At 50.7% G+C, this 16,855-nt stretch overlaps 2 protein-coding genes across 2 annotated transcripts in view; one reads left to right on the forward strand and one right to left on the reverse strand.

Moving 5' to 3' along the window:
• The window catches only part of LOC138102578 (uncharacterized), a 171,268-nt gene that overhangs the window by 140,305 nt on the left and 14,108 nt on the right, over positions 1-16,855 (reverse strand). The window lies entirely within an intron of this gene.
• LOC138102551 (serine/threonine-protein kinase PAK 3-like) lies at positions 955-15,403 on the forward strand. Its single transcript, XM_069000263.1, has 14 exons — positions 955-1,030; positions 2,476-2,576; positions 5,102-5,236; positions 5,514-5,858; positions 6,283-6,450; positions 6,775-6,952; positions 8,989-9,052; positions 9,741-9,789; positions 10,567-10,679; positions 11,345-11,462; positions 12,280-12,379; positions 12,814-13,010; positions 14,659-14,796; positions 15,231-15,403. The coding sequence occupies exons 1-14, from the start codon at positions 955-957 to the stop codon at positions 15,357-15,359; spliced, it is 1,911 nt and encodes a 636-aa protein (XP_068856364.1). The 3' UTR covers positions 15,360-15,403.

A 16,855-nucleotide genomic window follows, 5' to 3' on the forward strand; every position in this document is an offset into this window, starting at 1 on the left:
CCTTTTCTGGGGGCCAAGCTCTGTGCCTCAGGTGGCCTGGGTGTGTGCAGAGAAATGCAGCCCCCACAAAGCCCTTGGTTTTCCCACAAGTCATCATCACTCCTTCCCAGGTGCGCCCAGCTCTGGCAGGAGAGAGAGAGCCCACGGCGCAGTGGGCACCGTGCCCTCCCAGCCGGGGCTCTCTGGCACAGAGCAGCAGCAGCGCCAGCACCTTTCAACCCGCTCCTGGCCTTGGCTTCAGCCGGGAGCCAGAAGCCTCTGGAAATCAGCACTGCCAGTTGCATTCCCAGCTTGGAGCAGCTCCTGCGGGTGGGCAAATCCTGCCCGTTCGACTGCTTCCATAGAGGACGAAAGGCAGAGGCAGAGATGTACCTACAGAGGGGACCAGGGCGTGTCCAATAAAAGTGCAAATGTGTGGGGAGATTTGTTAGGAATTATTACAGCTGTCATGCAATTAGTGCCTTCTCTCCTGGATCTGTGCAATGCTTTGGGCCATTTTCTTGGTCTAGTTTCCTTTGCTTTGGTCCCATCTCAGTGTTCACTTGGGGTACAGGCTGTAGGTGCTTGGGGCACTCTTTGAGTTACTCTTGGAGCCCTTGAACAACAGGGTTTGGCCCACGAGGGGACTTTGTGCTGCTTTGTGACAGAGGAGAACTTCCCAGGCTATTGTGTGTTTGCTGCAGGGAAGCTTGGGTTGCTTAGCATCAATTCCCAGACCAACGCAGAGCAGCTGCTTTGTGATGTCAGGGCATGGTTGCCACGTTGTGGTGCTGTCATCAGAAGGTTGCCTTGGTGCACAGAAGGTCTCAGTGTCAGAGCAGCTCTTGGGCTTGCTCAGAGCAGGAGCATCCTCCTGGTTGAGGCCTTGTCAGGGGGCAGCTGCACTCTGACAGGAGCCTTGTTTTTTCTTGTGTTAGAGCACAGTCTGCAAACTTGCACAGCAGGGCTAAAATCATGGAGGCATTTGCTGCTGCAGTTTGCACTGTGTATGGCATTGGTTATTCTGCCTATTACCTGACTAACCTGACACGTGAGTAGAGGTTTTCCCTGGGTGTAACCCAACCTGGCTTGTGTAGGGCTTCCTGCTCTTTCTTAGTAACTGAGTTGATTTTGAAACAAAAAGACCATTAGGATGCCACTGCTTTGGTAAAGCTCCTGTCAACATGTTCAGCTCAAAAGAGGGTGTCTGTAGCCAGGGAGGTGCGGGCAGCATTTGCAAGGGAACGTGCAGGGGTTCCCTTCCCTCCACGGGAGAGTCTGTGGCAGCCGAGTCTGTCATTTCCTCAGGGGGCTGGGTGAAGCAGGACAACTTTGAAAAGGCAGCCTGGGAGGTGTTCTCAGAAGGCCTTCAAAGAACTCTGCAGTTGTGCCTGGAATTCAGGGAAAGCTTCTTTGTTTCTAAATTTTGTCATGAAAAGATTTGACTGTCTAACTCAACCCTTTAATGAGTGCTAAAATAGTGATTCTTTTTGCAATGAAGTGCAAACTCCCAAACAGTGAGTGTCTGCTCCTGAACCCCAGAGCTGCTCCTGGGCTGCTTCCCAGTCAAACTATGACATCTCAGGGGGGTTTGGGGGAAGGTTTTCTGGGCAACGGTTTTCAGTAACTTAATGGAATTAATGCATGCAACTTATTTTTTAAAAAAAGAACCTGAAGGAGAGGATAAAAAAGGCAGCTTTAGCTGTTGGGCAGAAGAGAAATATTGGGTGTTGAAGAACAATTTGCATTTTCTTGATCAAGTTTGTATTCATTTACTGGCAAAAGAGGCCAAAGCCTAGGCACAACCAAGAATATTGTCCTGCTCTCTTGCTGGATGTGTGGAAGAACTGTGTCTGCTGGAGGGCTGTTGTGAAAAGAAGACCCTCTCTGTTTGGGTGGACTTGTTCTGCGGGATTAACCAGCACAGACGGTTTTTTCACAGCATCTGGTTCATTTTCCCTTCCCACTGCAGGTCACATGATCCGTGTATTCGTCAGTCCTGATCCTGAGGTGAGTGAGACAGGAACTTTTGATGTTCCTGGTGTTTAAGAACTGTGTAGAAATCTGTGAGCTTGGCCTGTGGCAGTAGAGTAAGGAGGCTGAGCTGGGTGGGCAGAAAGAAAATCCATGTTCATGTCTGCAGCAGCAATAGCAAAGGCATCGCTGTGTAAGAGCTGCTTTTGCATTTCAGAGCTGTCTCAGAACTAAAAGCCCAGCTTTGCAGAGAGAACGTTGCTTGCTGAGAGTAGCCAGGCTGCAATATCTAATTCAGAGCAATATGCAGTACTGTTGAATTAGCCCATTTTACTTTAGTTGGAGGCACTTGGAATCCCATTGCTATGCAAGGTTATGATTTCTCCTTAGTAGAGCTGGTTGTAGAGCTGAATAGAGATAAGGTTAGAAATGACATGTAACTGCCTGTCCCTCACACTCCTGCCTGTCCACAGAGCACAGAACCAACCTCAGGCTCTCCTCTGGCTCCCTCTGCTCCTGGAGAAGAGGTTGAAGAGGCTGAAGAGGCTGAAGAGGCTGAAGAGGAGAAAAATGTCCAGAACTCTCCAGCTGTGGTCAGTCATGAATCTGAACGTCCTGAGCCGGTAAGTGGCAGTTCTGGTTGGGGCTGTCTTTAGAGGAAATCAGAGCTGCAAGTTTCTGAGCGGCCAGCACTTTCTGATGGTGGCCGAGGATGCTGAGTGCTGGAGTCCTGGCAGGACCTAGCGATTCCCCCCAGCCAGTGAGAGCTGGAACACGGCCTTTGAGCTGTCATGTTCAGGCCCCAGCTTGCTGGGATTCCAAGAGGGGCAAACGTGAATCATGAAGGCTCCCCTGTCGCCAGAGGAGGGAGCGCTCCAAAGACACCGCTCTCAGCCTTGCCAGACACGTGGGGGACACGGTGGCCTGGAGAGCCATGTCCCACTGCACAGGCTGGCCAAGTAGCTGCTGGCACAAAAGCTGTTGATGTGAGCACACAAGTGCTTTGGGTGGTTTGTCCACATGAGCTTCTTGGGTGGGCTGAGCTGGGAGTATTTCAGAGACACACTGGGGACGGGGAGGTGCTGCTTGAAGTCAGGGACTTTGGTGCCTTGGTTGCCAGGTTGTTCTCTGGCCTCTTCAGGCAGAGCAGTGAGGAGCAGAGCTGACAGGGGCTCTGAGTGCGCCTGTGTTTTTGCTTTTGATAAGCTGCAAAGAGATGGTTGTGTTGTGCACGGACCTGTGTGGGGCCACTCTTCTCCCGTGTGGCAAAAGAAGCAAAGTGCGCAGTTGGGAGCCCTTCTTCCGTGGCAGAAGCCAGAGGCTGCCATGTTTCTGCAGATACTTTCTGTTGTGAAGTCTGTTTTTAAAACTGCATTTGAAAACTGCATTGGAGCCTAGAGTGGGGGCAAAGATGTTGCTCTGAAGTAGGTGGCACTTTCATCTTTTTGTTTGTTGGTTTGTTGGTTTTCTAGGAGGAGACTCCCTGTCTTTTCTTTCTCGGCAAACAAAGGTGCTTTTACTCAACCTTTCCTGGACTTTTCTAGCACTGGACGAGATTCTGCTAGAATTTTAGCTTGCAAGCTGGCGGTTCTGGAAGTTGCAGTATTTTTGCATGAGAACACGTAGTTTGGGGCAAGGAGATTGGTGCAGAAGGAGCTGTTCTGGTGTCCGGCCAGCCAGCAGGGCCTTGCACATCACTCTCAGGTTAACAGCGCCCGTGCCTTTTGGCAGCCCAGGGGAGCAGAATGTGTTGTATTCCAGGTATGGGAATTCAGCAGGAAATCCACACCCTTGCATTCCAGCTGGTCCTCAGAGGTCAGAGGGTCTGGGAGGGGCTCAGCTTCATTTCTGAAGTGCAGCCACTTTAACATCATCAGTCTGGTTGAGTCCAAGAGAAGAACTTGCCCCAGTACAGATGCACAAAGAGTGCAGTTCCCAGTGCAGTGCCCTGGGTCTGATCGCATTCTATAAGGCCCTTCCTGCTCCAGGTTCCCCAAGAGTGTGGTTTATTGAAGCAACAGGAGAGCAAGTTCAGGATTGCTGCTGATCAGGGCACTGGCTACCAAGTGTTGATGTGTGTAGTGAGGGAAAGCATAGCATAGGAAAAGAGAGATGATAACAGTGAGATCGATCTGTCTATCTATCTATCTATCTATCTATCTATCTATCTATCTATCTATTGATCTATCTATCGATCTGTTTATCTAAATGAAACTTCCTGGCTCTGCTCCAAGGCAATTGGAGGTGCAAAGCTCACCTAAAGACATCCTTTCAGGAGAGGAGGAGAGACATGTTCCATCAAGCGATCCCGAGCAGGCAGAGATGTTTCCCCCTCCAGAGATGGTTGTTTTTTCCCCTCAGAGGTGTTTTCCTCCCCCTGTTTATCCGTGAAAGTTTGGTCTGTCCTATGGGTGTGGAGCAATCCCATCCTCTAGGTGGGGTTTGGTGACTCTGGTCAAACATGCATTACAGGACACATGGTTTCCATCACTGGCATCCTGAAGGGTGTCTAAGTTAATTTGTTAATTGGGCCTTCTGAGGGTCTCTGTTACTGCCGGTCAGAATTCTCAGTTGACAAAAGAGGGAGGACAAGAAACACCTTGGTTCCCCTCCATATACTGAGGTGGCCATAGAGGCCCTCTGACCTCCATTGGAGGCTCTTTGTTCGCATCCTCATCTCCTGAATAATCCAGGATTTGTAACAAGAGTGTAGATGTCAGAAAGGCAGGAATGGCAGTGCAGGCCTGAAGAGAACATGAACTCCAGAAGTGTCTCTCACAAGGAGCAAGCTCCCACAGGAAGCCACCTGCAGAGCCAGGGTGGGGCTGTGGCACAGGGCTGGGTGTCAGTCACTTCTGAAAGACAAGCAGGACACGGCAGAAGAGGAGCGAGGTCCTCAGCAGAGCCTTGAGAAATGCCCCACGTTCCCTGTCAGATGCCTAAGAGTCTGTTGGAGCTTCAGTCCCAGATGGAGCCTGACTGTAGTGCCAGTGTCACTTTGGAATCTGTGCCTCCCCGTGGGCAGAGAAGGACCCGGGAGAGCAGCAGCACATTGCTTTGGGAATGTGCGAGCCCATCAGTCTCTGAGTCCTGCCCCACAAATATTTTATGGGAAGTTGAAAGCCATCTTCTCTTGCTTTCTGCGCAGCTCCTTCTAGAGAAAGAGCATGAGCAGATTGCTCTATCAGAGATGCCTTGCCAGACTCGGCGAGAGCTGTTCCCAGCCCGAGAGCAGCTGCAGCAGCTCAGGCAGCAGGTGGAAGAGGCACAAGAGAATGGCCAGGTGAGCCTGCCTAGCCAGGTGACAGAGTGAAGGGCAGGAACAGGGACATAAAACGGAGCTCTTGGGACTGAGGAGGCCAGGAGTCCCACAGGCACTGAAAGCACAGAGCCTTGTCATCTGCAGAGACCAGTGCTGGGACGGGAGGGTTCCAATGGAAGCAGAGCTGGGTAGGGAAGCAGAAGGGAGGGGCTAAATGAATGTGATTTTGAGGCTGAAAGAGGAAAAAGCTGAGCCTGATGGCAGCTGCCAGTCACTTGCTCTGCATTTGTGTGTACAGAACATCAAGGCAGAGCCACAAGCAGAGCTGCCCGAAGCCAAGAGTGACATCAAGGCAGCAAAGAGGAGGAGCAAGGAAGACATCAGAAGCATCCAAGAGGAGAAGAATCTCCATCAGCACAGGAGCGATCTACAAGAGCAGGTGAGTGTAAGAGCTGAAGCCACTCCACTTGTGAGACATCCTCTCTCTGCTTCTTTGCAGAACATCGACAAAGAGCTGCAGGCAGAGCTGCAGGAAACTGAGGCTAGGATCAAGGCAAGGGAGAAGAGGCTGGATGAAGGACTGAAAATCATCCGAGAGGAAATTAATCTTCTACTCCAAAAGCATGAGGCTCTAGAAAAGCGAGTGAGTGAAACAGAGAGAGCCGCTGCAGTCACCAAACTGGTGGTTTCTGCCCTTCTTGCTTTTCCTCTGCAGAGCAGCAGGCGGGTGGGGTGATGTCTCTGAGTGCCATCCTGCTGTGGTCTCTATCACAGCCACTCTGAAGGACACGTCCTGGGCTGCTGAATCTCAGCTGCTGCCCTGGACAGTGCGACTAGTCCTTTGGCCTTTTGGCCAGCAGTCATCCAAATGGATTCCTGCTGGCCTGTTCCTGCTCTCCTTGTTTCTTGAGGTGTTTTTGCAGGTCAGCTTGGTGACCCTGATGGATCTTGAAACAAGCTGTCTGTATCCCTTGTGAACCTGTTCTTTCCCTTTCCTCACAGTCGCTGACCCACGGCTGACAGGGATAAGCTGTAGTGTCTGACTGCTTTGTTGTGTTTGACTTGAGGTGGAAGTGTTGACATCTCACCTGGCAGCCTGCAAAGACTTCCAGCAAGTGATTGGCCACAAAGAGCCCCAAGGCTGGCGTGGGGCACAGGAACTGTCCCAGCCGGACCTGCTGCAGCTTGAGCCCGTCCCGAAGATGGTGGAGGAAAAGAGGACTCCATGGGAGGAGGTAGAACATTAGAACAAGGAGATGCAAGTGTGTCCATAGCCCTTGGAGGGGGAAAAGAGTGCTTGGGAGGAAGTGGAATAGTCATTGCAGCAGTCATCCTTCAGAAAATCCATGAGAATGTTACAGGAATCTGGCCATGAACTCAAGTAAAATCAGCCTTTGGTTTTGACCCATCCGGTTTGAGAAGTGGACATGCAAAAAAATCCATTTTAAGAGCCCTGCATGTGGCTGACAGCATCTTCCTCTGGGCCTGCATTTGAAATGGGATCCCAGGGCAATCTCTGCCAGCCAGACTTTCTGACACAGCCTCATTTCTTGTCTCAGATCTACACAGGCTCTCGCATGGAACCTGCTCCTGCAGCAGCAGCAGCAGCAGCATTGTCTAAAGGAGCCTTTGCACCCCAGCCTGAGAAGTGGAGCCCGGGCAGTTTGCTCAGCTCCAACAGCGACACAGCTTCTTCCCATCAACAGGAGATGGAGGATGACCTCCTGGAGCTACTGAGTACGTCTTGTGTATTTCTTGTGTGAGGGACAGTGTATTGTGTGCATGTGTCAGCATAGCTGTGCCAAATGTTGCTCCGCAGTTTGGTGTCACAGGGACATTTAGGACTCCTCACAGGAAGTGCTGTGCTCCGAGGCAGCGAGGGAGTGCTCTGGGTGTTCCTGCTGCCTCTGAGCACAGCTCAGACTGCCTTGGCTTTGCCTGAGCTTCCCTCTCTGCTGAAGGCAGAAGCAGGGATTGTTCCTGCATCAGCTGTGACCTAGCAAATGATCTAGGCAAGTCCTCTGTGCTAGTGGCCAAACTGAACGGAATATTTGGCTTCCTAAATTCTCCTTAGACTCCTGATTTCTCAGCATTCATCAGAGCAAAAGACCTTCGCAGAAATTGTTTGGTTTTGGGGTTTTGTCTTTTGGTGGGTTTGTAAGGATTTTGGTTGGTGGTTTGTTGTTTTGGGGTTTTTTTGTGTTTGGTTTGGTTTGAGCCTTTTTTTTTTTTTTTTTGGTGAAGTTGTTTTTTCTCCATCCTGAAGGAGCTCTTCTTCCTCATGTGTCTTATTGGTGTAATTTTGATGACTGTTACTATTACCACTACTACATCTACAGTTGGTTTTTATGACAATGCAACATTTTTGCCAATGACCACTTCTTTGAAAAAACATCAAGTGACAGCACAAATTGAGAGCAAGAGGTGTTTTCCACATGTCCCCAAAGAAAAAGCAGATACTTTATAACAATCCCTATTTAATATCCTAGTTTCATGCTTATAAGGATGTGTCCAAGAGACACATTGATGTGGCGTGGTCAGGTAAAACTGCACTGCAGGCATTTCTCAGGAGTGAGCCTCCAGCCCATCCACTGTCTATCCCTCAGATCCGTGGCACTTTTTCATCCCTGATTCCCAATCATTCCCGTGACTGTTAGAATGCCACCCGTTGGCCCAAGCCCTGCACAGCTCACTCTCTAGGAAAACACATGAAGCCCTTTGTGATTCTGCAGCACAGCCCATTGAATCTGCTTCCTGCCCATAACAGCTGCCAGTGCTGTGCTCTCAGGTAAGACCTGGGGGGGGCTGAGAACAGAGCCCAGTTGACTCTGTGTCTACCATCACCTGTTGGGACAAGAAGGGCATTGATGTGCACCTCGGTGTGTCTGATCTCAAAGCCAATCCTCTTGTGTCCTGAAAGGGGGCAAGAGCTTGGAACAGGGCTCGGTCTGGCTGTGGCTTCTTCCCAGTGCTTGTCAGTGCTCATCCTTGGGCCTTCCCAGCCCTGCTGTGGTACCTGCCCTGCCCCTGACGGCCGCTGCGACTGCAGAGGCTGGAGCCTTCCTCAGCTGAGAGAGTCCTGCTGCTGCCCGGCCGCTGCAGCGCGGAGCTGCCGGGAGGCAGCAGCCCCTCGTCTGGGCCGGCTTCTGCATGGCACGGCCTGGACTCACGAGAGGCTCAGCATCTCCTCTGGGCAGCTGTCCGTGCCACGCCAGCGCCCGAGGAGCACTGCTGTCCTTGCTGCCCGTGGCCGCTGTGCCGAGCTGGGAAGGCGGGGACGTGTGCGGAGCTGAGAGGGCGAGTCCAATGCCAGCGACTGATCCGCGCAGTCAGGGGGAAGACAAGCAGTGTGGTTCTTCACATGGGACACGGGCAAGGGCATCTTTGAACTCAGCCTGCCCATAACGGCTGAGCATCCTGATGCGGAAAGCCCCGTTGGTATTGGTCACAACGTGAGCTGCTCTGGTTTACAAAAAGAAAGGCATTCTTTTGGCAAGATGCCCTCCTCTCCTGCGAATGCATCTCTCTGTGCTTTGTTTCCTCTCAAGAGATCTCTTCAGAGGACTGTAGAAAATCAGTCTCAGTGCTGGCCATCTGTGCTGCAGAGCTGCCTGGCTTGTTGCTGTTGCTGTTGTGGTTCTTGTCGCTGTTGTTGTTGTTACCCAGATGACCACAAAAGGCTCAGAGCCCCAGAGAGTGGGGCTGCCTTTTGTATCTCCTGGAAGGTGGCATGTCTGCTTTCAAGTGAGCATCTTGCACTTTGTTTCCCTCAGGGAAAATGGTGAGCATGGAAAATCCGGTGATGAAATACACTGAACTGGAAAATATCGGCAGCGGGTGAGTCCAACCACAGTTTCTTCTACAAAACCATGGGCCAGCTGTTCTGCTGGTGGAATATCTATCAAGTGTCAAGTCAGGCAAGCTGCAAACATGTTCAGACACTGGGCTTAGATTGGCCCATCTCTCAGTGCTGGTCAGAATTTGTAAGTGTGGTCAGAAGGCATTGTCAAAGACATCTCCACGCTGCCACGGTCTTGCCTGCAGCAAGGAACAAGAGCTGGAAGATCTCCTGTCTCTCAAGTGTGGGACAGCTGTGTGTTAATTTCCTTAGCATTTTTGTATGTCTCAAAATCATCCGGCCACACTAATGAAAGGAGAATCTTGCTTGCCTGAAAGAGCAGCCTAGCCCCTGGTAGCTGTCAGATAACAGTTCTCAGGAACAGTTCTTTCCAAGAGGTTGCTGAAGGAATACTCGGTGGTCAGGATTAGAACCACACAGTTTAGAAACGGAAACTCAAGATGAAAGAATAAGCTCTCTTTTTGAGCTGAGGCACTAAAGCCCAAAGCTTCAGGAACAGGCCCAGTGCCCATGCACTGGAGAGGAAAATGCATCATGTGCCCTCTGGCAGAGCCCTCATGCCTCCTGCAGGTTTTAGGCACTTAGAGCAGAGATCTCCTGTCCGGGCTGGCTTTCACGCCAAGATCTAAACAGCTTCTCCTTTCTTTGCTGCTGTTTTGTTTCTAGGGGTTTCGGAGAAGTTTGTAGAGCATTCGACAATGCCACAGGAGGAGAGGTAAATGTCAACAGTCCCTGCAGATTCTGCAGCTCTTGAGGGCTTTCCCCTCTGGTGTGAGTTGTGGCTGGAGCTTTGGGTCACCGGGAGAGCTGTGCTGCAAAGGCACAAGAAGCACAGACTGGTGCCAGCCTGCAAAATACATTTGGGACAGTCTTTGTCCTTCTCAGCTGCCAGAAGGAAGGCAAAGAGAGCAGTGGTTCCTTTTGGAGAAGGAAATGCTCACTCACTCTCAGTGGCTAAAACAAAGGTGGTGCCTTAGAGCATCTCACTGCTTTCTTGTGGCTACAGCTTCAGAGTCCTGAATTCTCATTTCTGGCTGCCAGCAAATACATCTGAACCTTACTGGTAGTTCCTTAGCAACCTGCAGTGCTGCACTTGGGAACTGCACGTAGGGAGGGATCTGCAAGGCGTCCCTAAGAGCCCTAAGCCCTGCTTATAGCCCAGGATGTATCCATAGAGTAGCAAGGCTTGGATTACTTCTCTGGATCCCAGGCAGAGCATCAGAGAGTGTGGGCAGAGCTTTGTGGGTGATAGTTGAGACACCATTGTTACCAAGTGGACAAGGCAAAACGTCAGTGGCCATGTGTCCTGTTTCTGGCCCACAAGGGAGCGGAGAAATGGGCTGTTGGAATGTCAGTTCCTAATTACTCCAGTGTCTAATCACAAGGCACTTTGGCACAGCTCAGCTGTGTCATTCCAAAATCACTCGCTCCATGTGTGTTGTGGTCTCGTGCCACCAACTTCTCAAGGTACTGATTGTCATTGTCATTTTAGGTGGCCATAAAGAAAAGTAGTCTGCAAGGACTGAGGAGGAAGGAAGTAACTGTCAATGAACTCATGATCATGAAGATGAATAGGAATCCCAACCTGGTCAACTATTTAGACAGGTGAGTGGTCGTGGTCTTATCCCATGAATGTTTGTTTACCTACTGCAAGCATGAGAGGTCAAAAACCAACTTTGGTCTGTGGCAGAAAATAGAGCCGTTAATTACTGATCAATTATTATTTCTCTTCTCATCTCCAATGGATGGGAAGAGAGTGCATTTTGTCTGCATTAGTCTTCCCTGGCACACATCGTTTGACAATTCTTCAAAAGCCTGCACCAGTGCTATCTTACTAAGTCAATACCCTCTAAGTTCACTGCCACCACGTTGTCTTGGGGCTTGATTTTTCTCAAGAGTCTTAAATGCTGATGAACCATCCGAGAGAGGATTTCCCTTGGACTGCAGCCCCTCTTTTCCATTGCTGTGCATGCCAGGAAGACTAGATGCTTTTTTTCCATAAACACCATGTGTGACAGCTTTTTATCTGGGCTGTTAGTAAACTGTGTTTTTCACTTGCTGGCCATCTAAGACATCTCCTTTTTCACAGCTGTGCCTTTCTCCTTGACACAGCACAGACCGCAATCACTGCACAGCCTAGAGGGAACGTCTATTCCTTTGAGTCTGTCCTCGTTTCAAAGGGACCTGGAAACAAGAATCAATCGTTGTCTTTTCCAAACAGTGGCGTAGCCATGCACGTTCATCTCCATGGCCTCATTTCCTTCTTTCAGCTACCTTGTGGATGATGAAGTCTGGCTGGTGATGGAGTACATGGATGGAGGCACTCTGACTGATGCCATCTATGAGATGTACATATCTGAAGATGAGATGGCAGCCGTCAGTCGGGAGGTCAGGGATCCCACCTGTGCTTCCGAGGGCTTGGGCAGGATTGTCTGGGAAACAGGGGCTGAGAACTGGAGGGATTCCATGTGCCAAACTTTGCTTCTGTGTGGCTGCTATGCTATGGGGAAGCGGGGGAACTGCGTGGCAGTGTGCCTGCACTCCCTGTACTCTGTTCTTGTACTCTTATCTCCTGCTGTTGCATTCTCACTCTGTCTCTTGTATTTGTAGTTGCTGTTCTCCACCTTGCCTCTCTGAATGCTTGCCTGGAGCCTGTCTGCACGGCATTCCTTGCCTGTAAAAGCAAAAGTGCTGGTAGCAGAATTGGAAACTAATGGTAAAAGGGACTCATTTCTCAGAGTCCTCAGCTGAAAAGGGTAATAGTGCACCCAAAATGCTGTTTGCTTCTGAAAGGCGACTCATGTGATACTTCCAAGTCTGTGCTGAGGCCAGCAAGAAAACCTTTGCCATGCAGCCTCCCACCCAAAAGTGAGCCGCTTCACAGCAAAGGGAGGGACTCTTTCTTTCTTGGCAAAGCCTTGCTTGTCCTCTGGATGAAGAAAGCACATCCACTGCAGCAGCAGTCATTCTGGCTGCTTTGCAGAGGACAGTCTAGAACAGCAATTCCCGTTGGCTCTCTCAAAAGCTGACGTGCCTTCCCTTAGAAAGGTAGTGTTGGAGCAGCAAGCTCTTCCTCTCAATGGCTCTGTGTTCTGCCATTGCACTCTATTCCCCTGGAAAGGGAATCTTTTAGAGCTGTTTCCTTTCTTGTGGGCTCAAATCACACCACTCATTTTTATCCTCCTGTCTCTGTTTTCTCTCTCAGTGCCTGCAAGGACTGGATTTTCTTCACTCAAACCATGTCATCCATCGAGATGTGAAGAGCAGCAACATCCTTCTCAGAACTGACGGCTCTGTCAAGCTGGGTTGGTATATTCTTGGCCAGGCAGAGCGTTCCGGGCATGTGGGGTTTGGGGCTGCTTTTGAGTGACTGCCAGTTCCCCCAAAGTGGTGCTGCTGGCAGTGCAGGGACCCCTGCAGCGAGCTGAAGGCACAGTTGCAACGTGCACAGAGGTATGGCGAGGAAAAAGCCGTCCAGAGTGGCACTGGTTTGGGTCTGTGTGTGTCCCTTCCAGAGGGAGGGAGCTACAATCTAAAGGTTCCAGGGAATAAAAGCCACTTCTGGGGGCAGGATTAAAAAATTTAAAAAGCAGCCACTTCCGTGTTTCCTTGGCTAAAGTCCTGAGGAAACAGAGCAGGGACGGATTTCCAGGAGATTCAACAGCGCTTTCTCAGACTTACAGTGGGGAGTTCTTTTGCTTGGTTTCCTAATTGTACAGAACTTTTTTGTTCTCCTCAGCTGATTTTGGCCTCTCTGCTCAGCTCACCCCTGAGCAGAATCTAAGGAGCTCAGTGGTCGGGACGCCTTGGTGGATGGCGCCTGAGGTTGTGCTAGGTCAACCATATGGCCCCAAAGTGGACATATGGTCTCTTGGAATTGTGGGATTCGAAATGGTGGAACGAGAAGCTCCTCACTGGAATGAAAGTCCTACCTCGGTAAGGAGCAAATACTCACTGATCCCTCTGTCTTTTTCACCTATCCTGTGTTCTGTCCTCCATCAGACAAAATCCCATTGCCGTCTGCTGGCACTGCTTCCACCAAGGTCCCCTTCTAAAAATGGCCCTGCAGCACATCAGCATCTGCTGTAGTTTTGGTTGCATCGGTGGGGGAACTCAGGCCCTACCACATGCAAACACTCTCCATTCTCAGGCAACACTTTCCTTTGGGTTTTAAGTTGTTCCAGCTTGTCTGTCTGTGTAGAGGTCTCTAATAACACAAAACACACATCTCAGAGCTGGTGTTACATTTCCAGAAAAGAAGGAAAGAAACCCAAACCAACAAAGTTTCTAAAACAGTGGTTTTCTAGAGAAGAACTGCACTCCCTGTACGGTTTCTTGTCACTTGCCTAAAACCTGGGCATGAGGGTGTAAAGGCCACATAGTGTCTTCTGCTTCTTGTGCAGTGTTGCTGAAACACTTAGTGACCATATTTCTGTCATAGCCCAAGCCACGTTCTCCACGTGACCAAGCTGCAGCCTGGTGACATGGAGAGCCTGCCAAAACCTCCCATTTGTTACCTGGCACTTTCTGGGATGGGCACATCTTTAATGCATTGACTTGAGTATCCAGAAAAGCAGAGGGCTACCATAGGGATAGCATTTCTCCTTCTGCTGATTTGACCACGAAAAGTTTTTCTTTTGCCACATCAGAGAAGCTGGAACTTGCAGACTGCTGCGAGACAGAGCTGCAGGTGGCTCCTGTGTGCCCAAACAGGCATTTTCATCCCAATACGTTTCTGCATGCATCTTAACGTGTCTGTGTTGAATGCGAGGTTCCAAATGTTTCTTTCCTTACCTGAGCAATAACTCCCTTTTCTATAATAATACTTGAAAACAGTTAGAGCAAAGTCCCTCTTCCAAACTGCCTGTCAAGCTGGTGGGAATCTTCAGAGAAGCAAAACGTGCTTTTGCTGATGTAGTTGCCCCTAACTAGGTCAGCCAATCAAATCAGCTGCCGAGGCAAGCTCCGCTGGATGCTGGAAAAGCTGTGGCTGCTTTGGGGTTTGGGTTTTTTGTTGGTATAGGAAAGTCATCTCTGCCTCTCTGCCAAGGCAGAAATTGCCACTGCAGAGTTGAGCTTAAACAAGGGGCTCTGGGAGAGCATTTACAGACTTGAAACTGATGCCTGGAGTGGCTACCTAAAACCAGAGACTAGACAAGAATAAGAGAATCAAAATAGGTATTTATTTGAACGGCCTTCAAAGATACAGCCTGGGCAGTCAAAAGGCTACATCCAAGATGGACCCTGGGTCATGAGTTCTTCACAGTTTTGTAAGCTTGGTCCATTTCCATAGCAGGGTTAATTCTCCAATTATGAGCCCAGTAATGATGTAATTAGCCCAAGTTTGCCCCTCTTCAGAGGCTTTGAGTTCACACATTTTGGGCCCTGGGACAATCGGAGTGTCCTTGGAGAGCAAACCTAGAGAGGCTTTGTTATGTCTAACTAGCACGAGAGAACAGTAGCTAACAGGCCACACAAAACTTCCGAGCTACACACTAGGCAGTACAGGACTTGAAAAATAGAAAAGTTAAAACCTAAGGCATCAAAAGAAGCAGGTGGAGTCTTGTGTTTCCTTTTTCTCCAGGCTGAACTCCTGATAGCCACAGGAGGGACCCCACAGCTGCGGCAGCCCAACCTGTTCTCGGCTTCTCTGCGTCACTTCCTGAACTGCTGCCTGCAGACAAACGAGGAGCGGCGCTGGTCTGCCAAGGAGCTCCTGCAGGTAAAATGCAAAGGGGCTGCAGGTCAAACAGTGTCCGAGGATGGGCTCCTCCTCCACTGAAGCCCAAGGCATCAGATGAGCCCCCTTCCTCCTCATCTCCACTCTTGGTGCTTTCCAAATGAAAATGGTGAGGAATCCTGGGCTGGGCTGGCAGGGACCTGTAAAGGCCATCTGATCCATGTGGTGTGCAATGAGCAGGGATATCTTGAAAGAGATCAGGCTGCTCAGAGCCCCTTCCCACCTGACCTGGAATGTTTCCAGGGAAGGGACACTTACCAGCTCTCAGGACAACCTGTGCCACTGTTGCACTATGCTCCTTAGACCTACTCAGAGTAAATCCCCTTTTCATTTAAAAATATTACCCCTGCCTTTGAAGCACTGAGCTTGGAAAGTCATGGTTCATTGTTCTTGGTTGGTTTTTTTCCTTTGGGCAGCATCCATTTGTAACATCAGCCAAGCCTGCATCCAGCCTGGTGCCACTGATCCAGTCACTGAAGAAGTGGAAGGAGGAGGAGAAAAGATTGCAGTGGCAATCCATCCATTCAGGACTATTTTCTCCATGACCAGCTTAGATGAGGATTGTAGAGTAGGATTGTAGAGTAGGATTGCAGAGTAGGATTGCAGAGTAGGATTGTAGAGTAGGATTCTAAATAAATAAAGTTTCTGAAACCCCAACTCATCTGTAAGATTCCTTTCTTTCTCACCTTGTGATTTAGCTCAACTTTTCCTTCTCAATTGTCCGTTGTTTCTTAAAGGTGGAAAGAGACACTTATGGCTTCTTTGGTATGGTTTGTCAGTGGGGCAGGCTCTTCTTCATTCATCCTCTCCAGACCACACTGCCTTTGCAATACGGCACACTGGCCGGTTTTTGTCCAGCCATTGTGCTTGTAGTTGAGGCAGAACGGGCAATGGCATTTGCAGGCAAAAGCAGAGGAGGAGTTGTGCAGCCAAGACATCCTGTGCAGATGTAGGTGTTGAGCTGTGACTCGAGAGCACTGGGGTTCCTGCCACTTGGATTTGTATCCCTAAGTGCAATCTCTTTGGCTCAGGGAGAGTCTTGCTCAGCTGAGAAAGCAGAAAGCTCAGCGAGGGTGCTCTGAAAGGTCTCGTCTGAGGCAGAGCTGTCAGCGAGCGTGAGGTGAGAGCGGCCCGGCCTTGCCCAGGCTGGAGCCCCAGCAGAGCCCACGCAGAGCCCAGAGCAGCCTGAGGCTGGGCAGAGGCAGGCTGGCAGGAGGCCCTTGGAGCTGCAAGAGGCAGCAGCCTGGCACTGGGTGCCTCTTCCTGGGAGCGGGCACATGGTCCCATCTCAGAGCCAAAGCGGCAGCTGGCTGCTGCCGAGGGAAGCGTAGCCGTGCTGGGCACAGCGCAGACTGGTGCCATTGGCCGTCTGGAGGCGGCCCAGGAGGAGAGAAAGGCAAAAGGCAGCCGAGGGCTGGTGCCCCGGCTGAGGATTGCTACTCTTCTGCCGGCTGCCCTGGAAGTCCTGGGAAAGGTTAGCAGTGTGTGCAGCAGCCTGGGCACAGCGGGAGGGAGCCGGGCTGCTCCGCAGGCTCGAGCACGGGGCAGCGTCCTTCAGGCACGGCACTTCTGCCAGGGGCACCGAGGCCAACGGGAGGCAGCGACAGCTCGTCAGGTCAGATCTGCAGGAGCCAGTGCCTCACACAGCTCGGGGAGGAAGCGCCTGCAATCCTGCAGTTCTGCACTGAGTCAGAGCAAAGGTGTGGAATGCAGAGCGTTCTGCAGAAATATTCGGGACCACCAGGCCAGCCTGCTTTGTGCTCTCCGGGGCACAGCAAGCAGTGCACCATGCAGCTCTGAGTTGCTGGCAGAGAGATGTTAAAAAGGAACTCACTTTTGGATACAATTAAATGGTAACAAAGTCGTCGAAGCAAAGGAAAACTGCTTATGAGTAACGATTCCGTTGAGCCGGGTGTGTGCCTCCCTCCCCGAGAGCTCAACACACCCCCCCTCTAAGAAAATGGCTGCTTTTTAGACCCTTTCCCAGCCGGGACGGTCCCTGTCCCCTTTCCCAATGGGTGGGTACTAAGAAACTTAGGTG

Source organism: Aphelocoma coerulescens, unplaced genomic scaffold (assembly GCF_041296385.1).
Source record: "Aphelocoma coerulescens isolate FSJ_1873_10779 unplaced genomic scaffold, UR_Acoe_1.0 HiC_scaffold_87, whole genome shotgun sequence".
In the NCBI taxonomy this organism is placed as follows: domain Eukaryota; kingdom Metazoa; phylum Chordata; class Aves; order Passeriformes; family Corvidae; genus Aphelocoma; species Aphelocoma coerulescens.

Coding starts and splice junctions, on each gene's coding strand:
- LOC138102551 (XM_069000263.1), top strand. CDS start 955: ATGGAGGCATTTGCTGCTGCAGTTTGCACTGTGTATGGCATTGGTTAT. Junction 10,680..11,344: donor CTGGTCAACTATTTAGACAG/GTGAGTGGTCGT, acceptor TCCTTCTTTCAG/CTACCTTGTGGATGATGAAG. Junction 11,463..12,279: donor TGGCAGCCGTCAGTCGGGAG/GTCAGGGATCCC, acceptor TTTCTCTCTCAG/TGCCTGCAAGGACTGGATTT.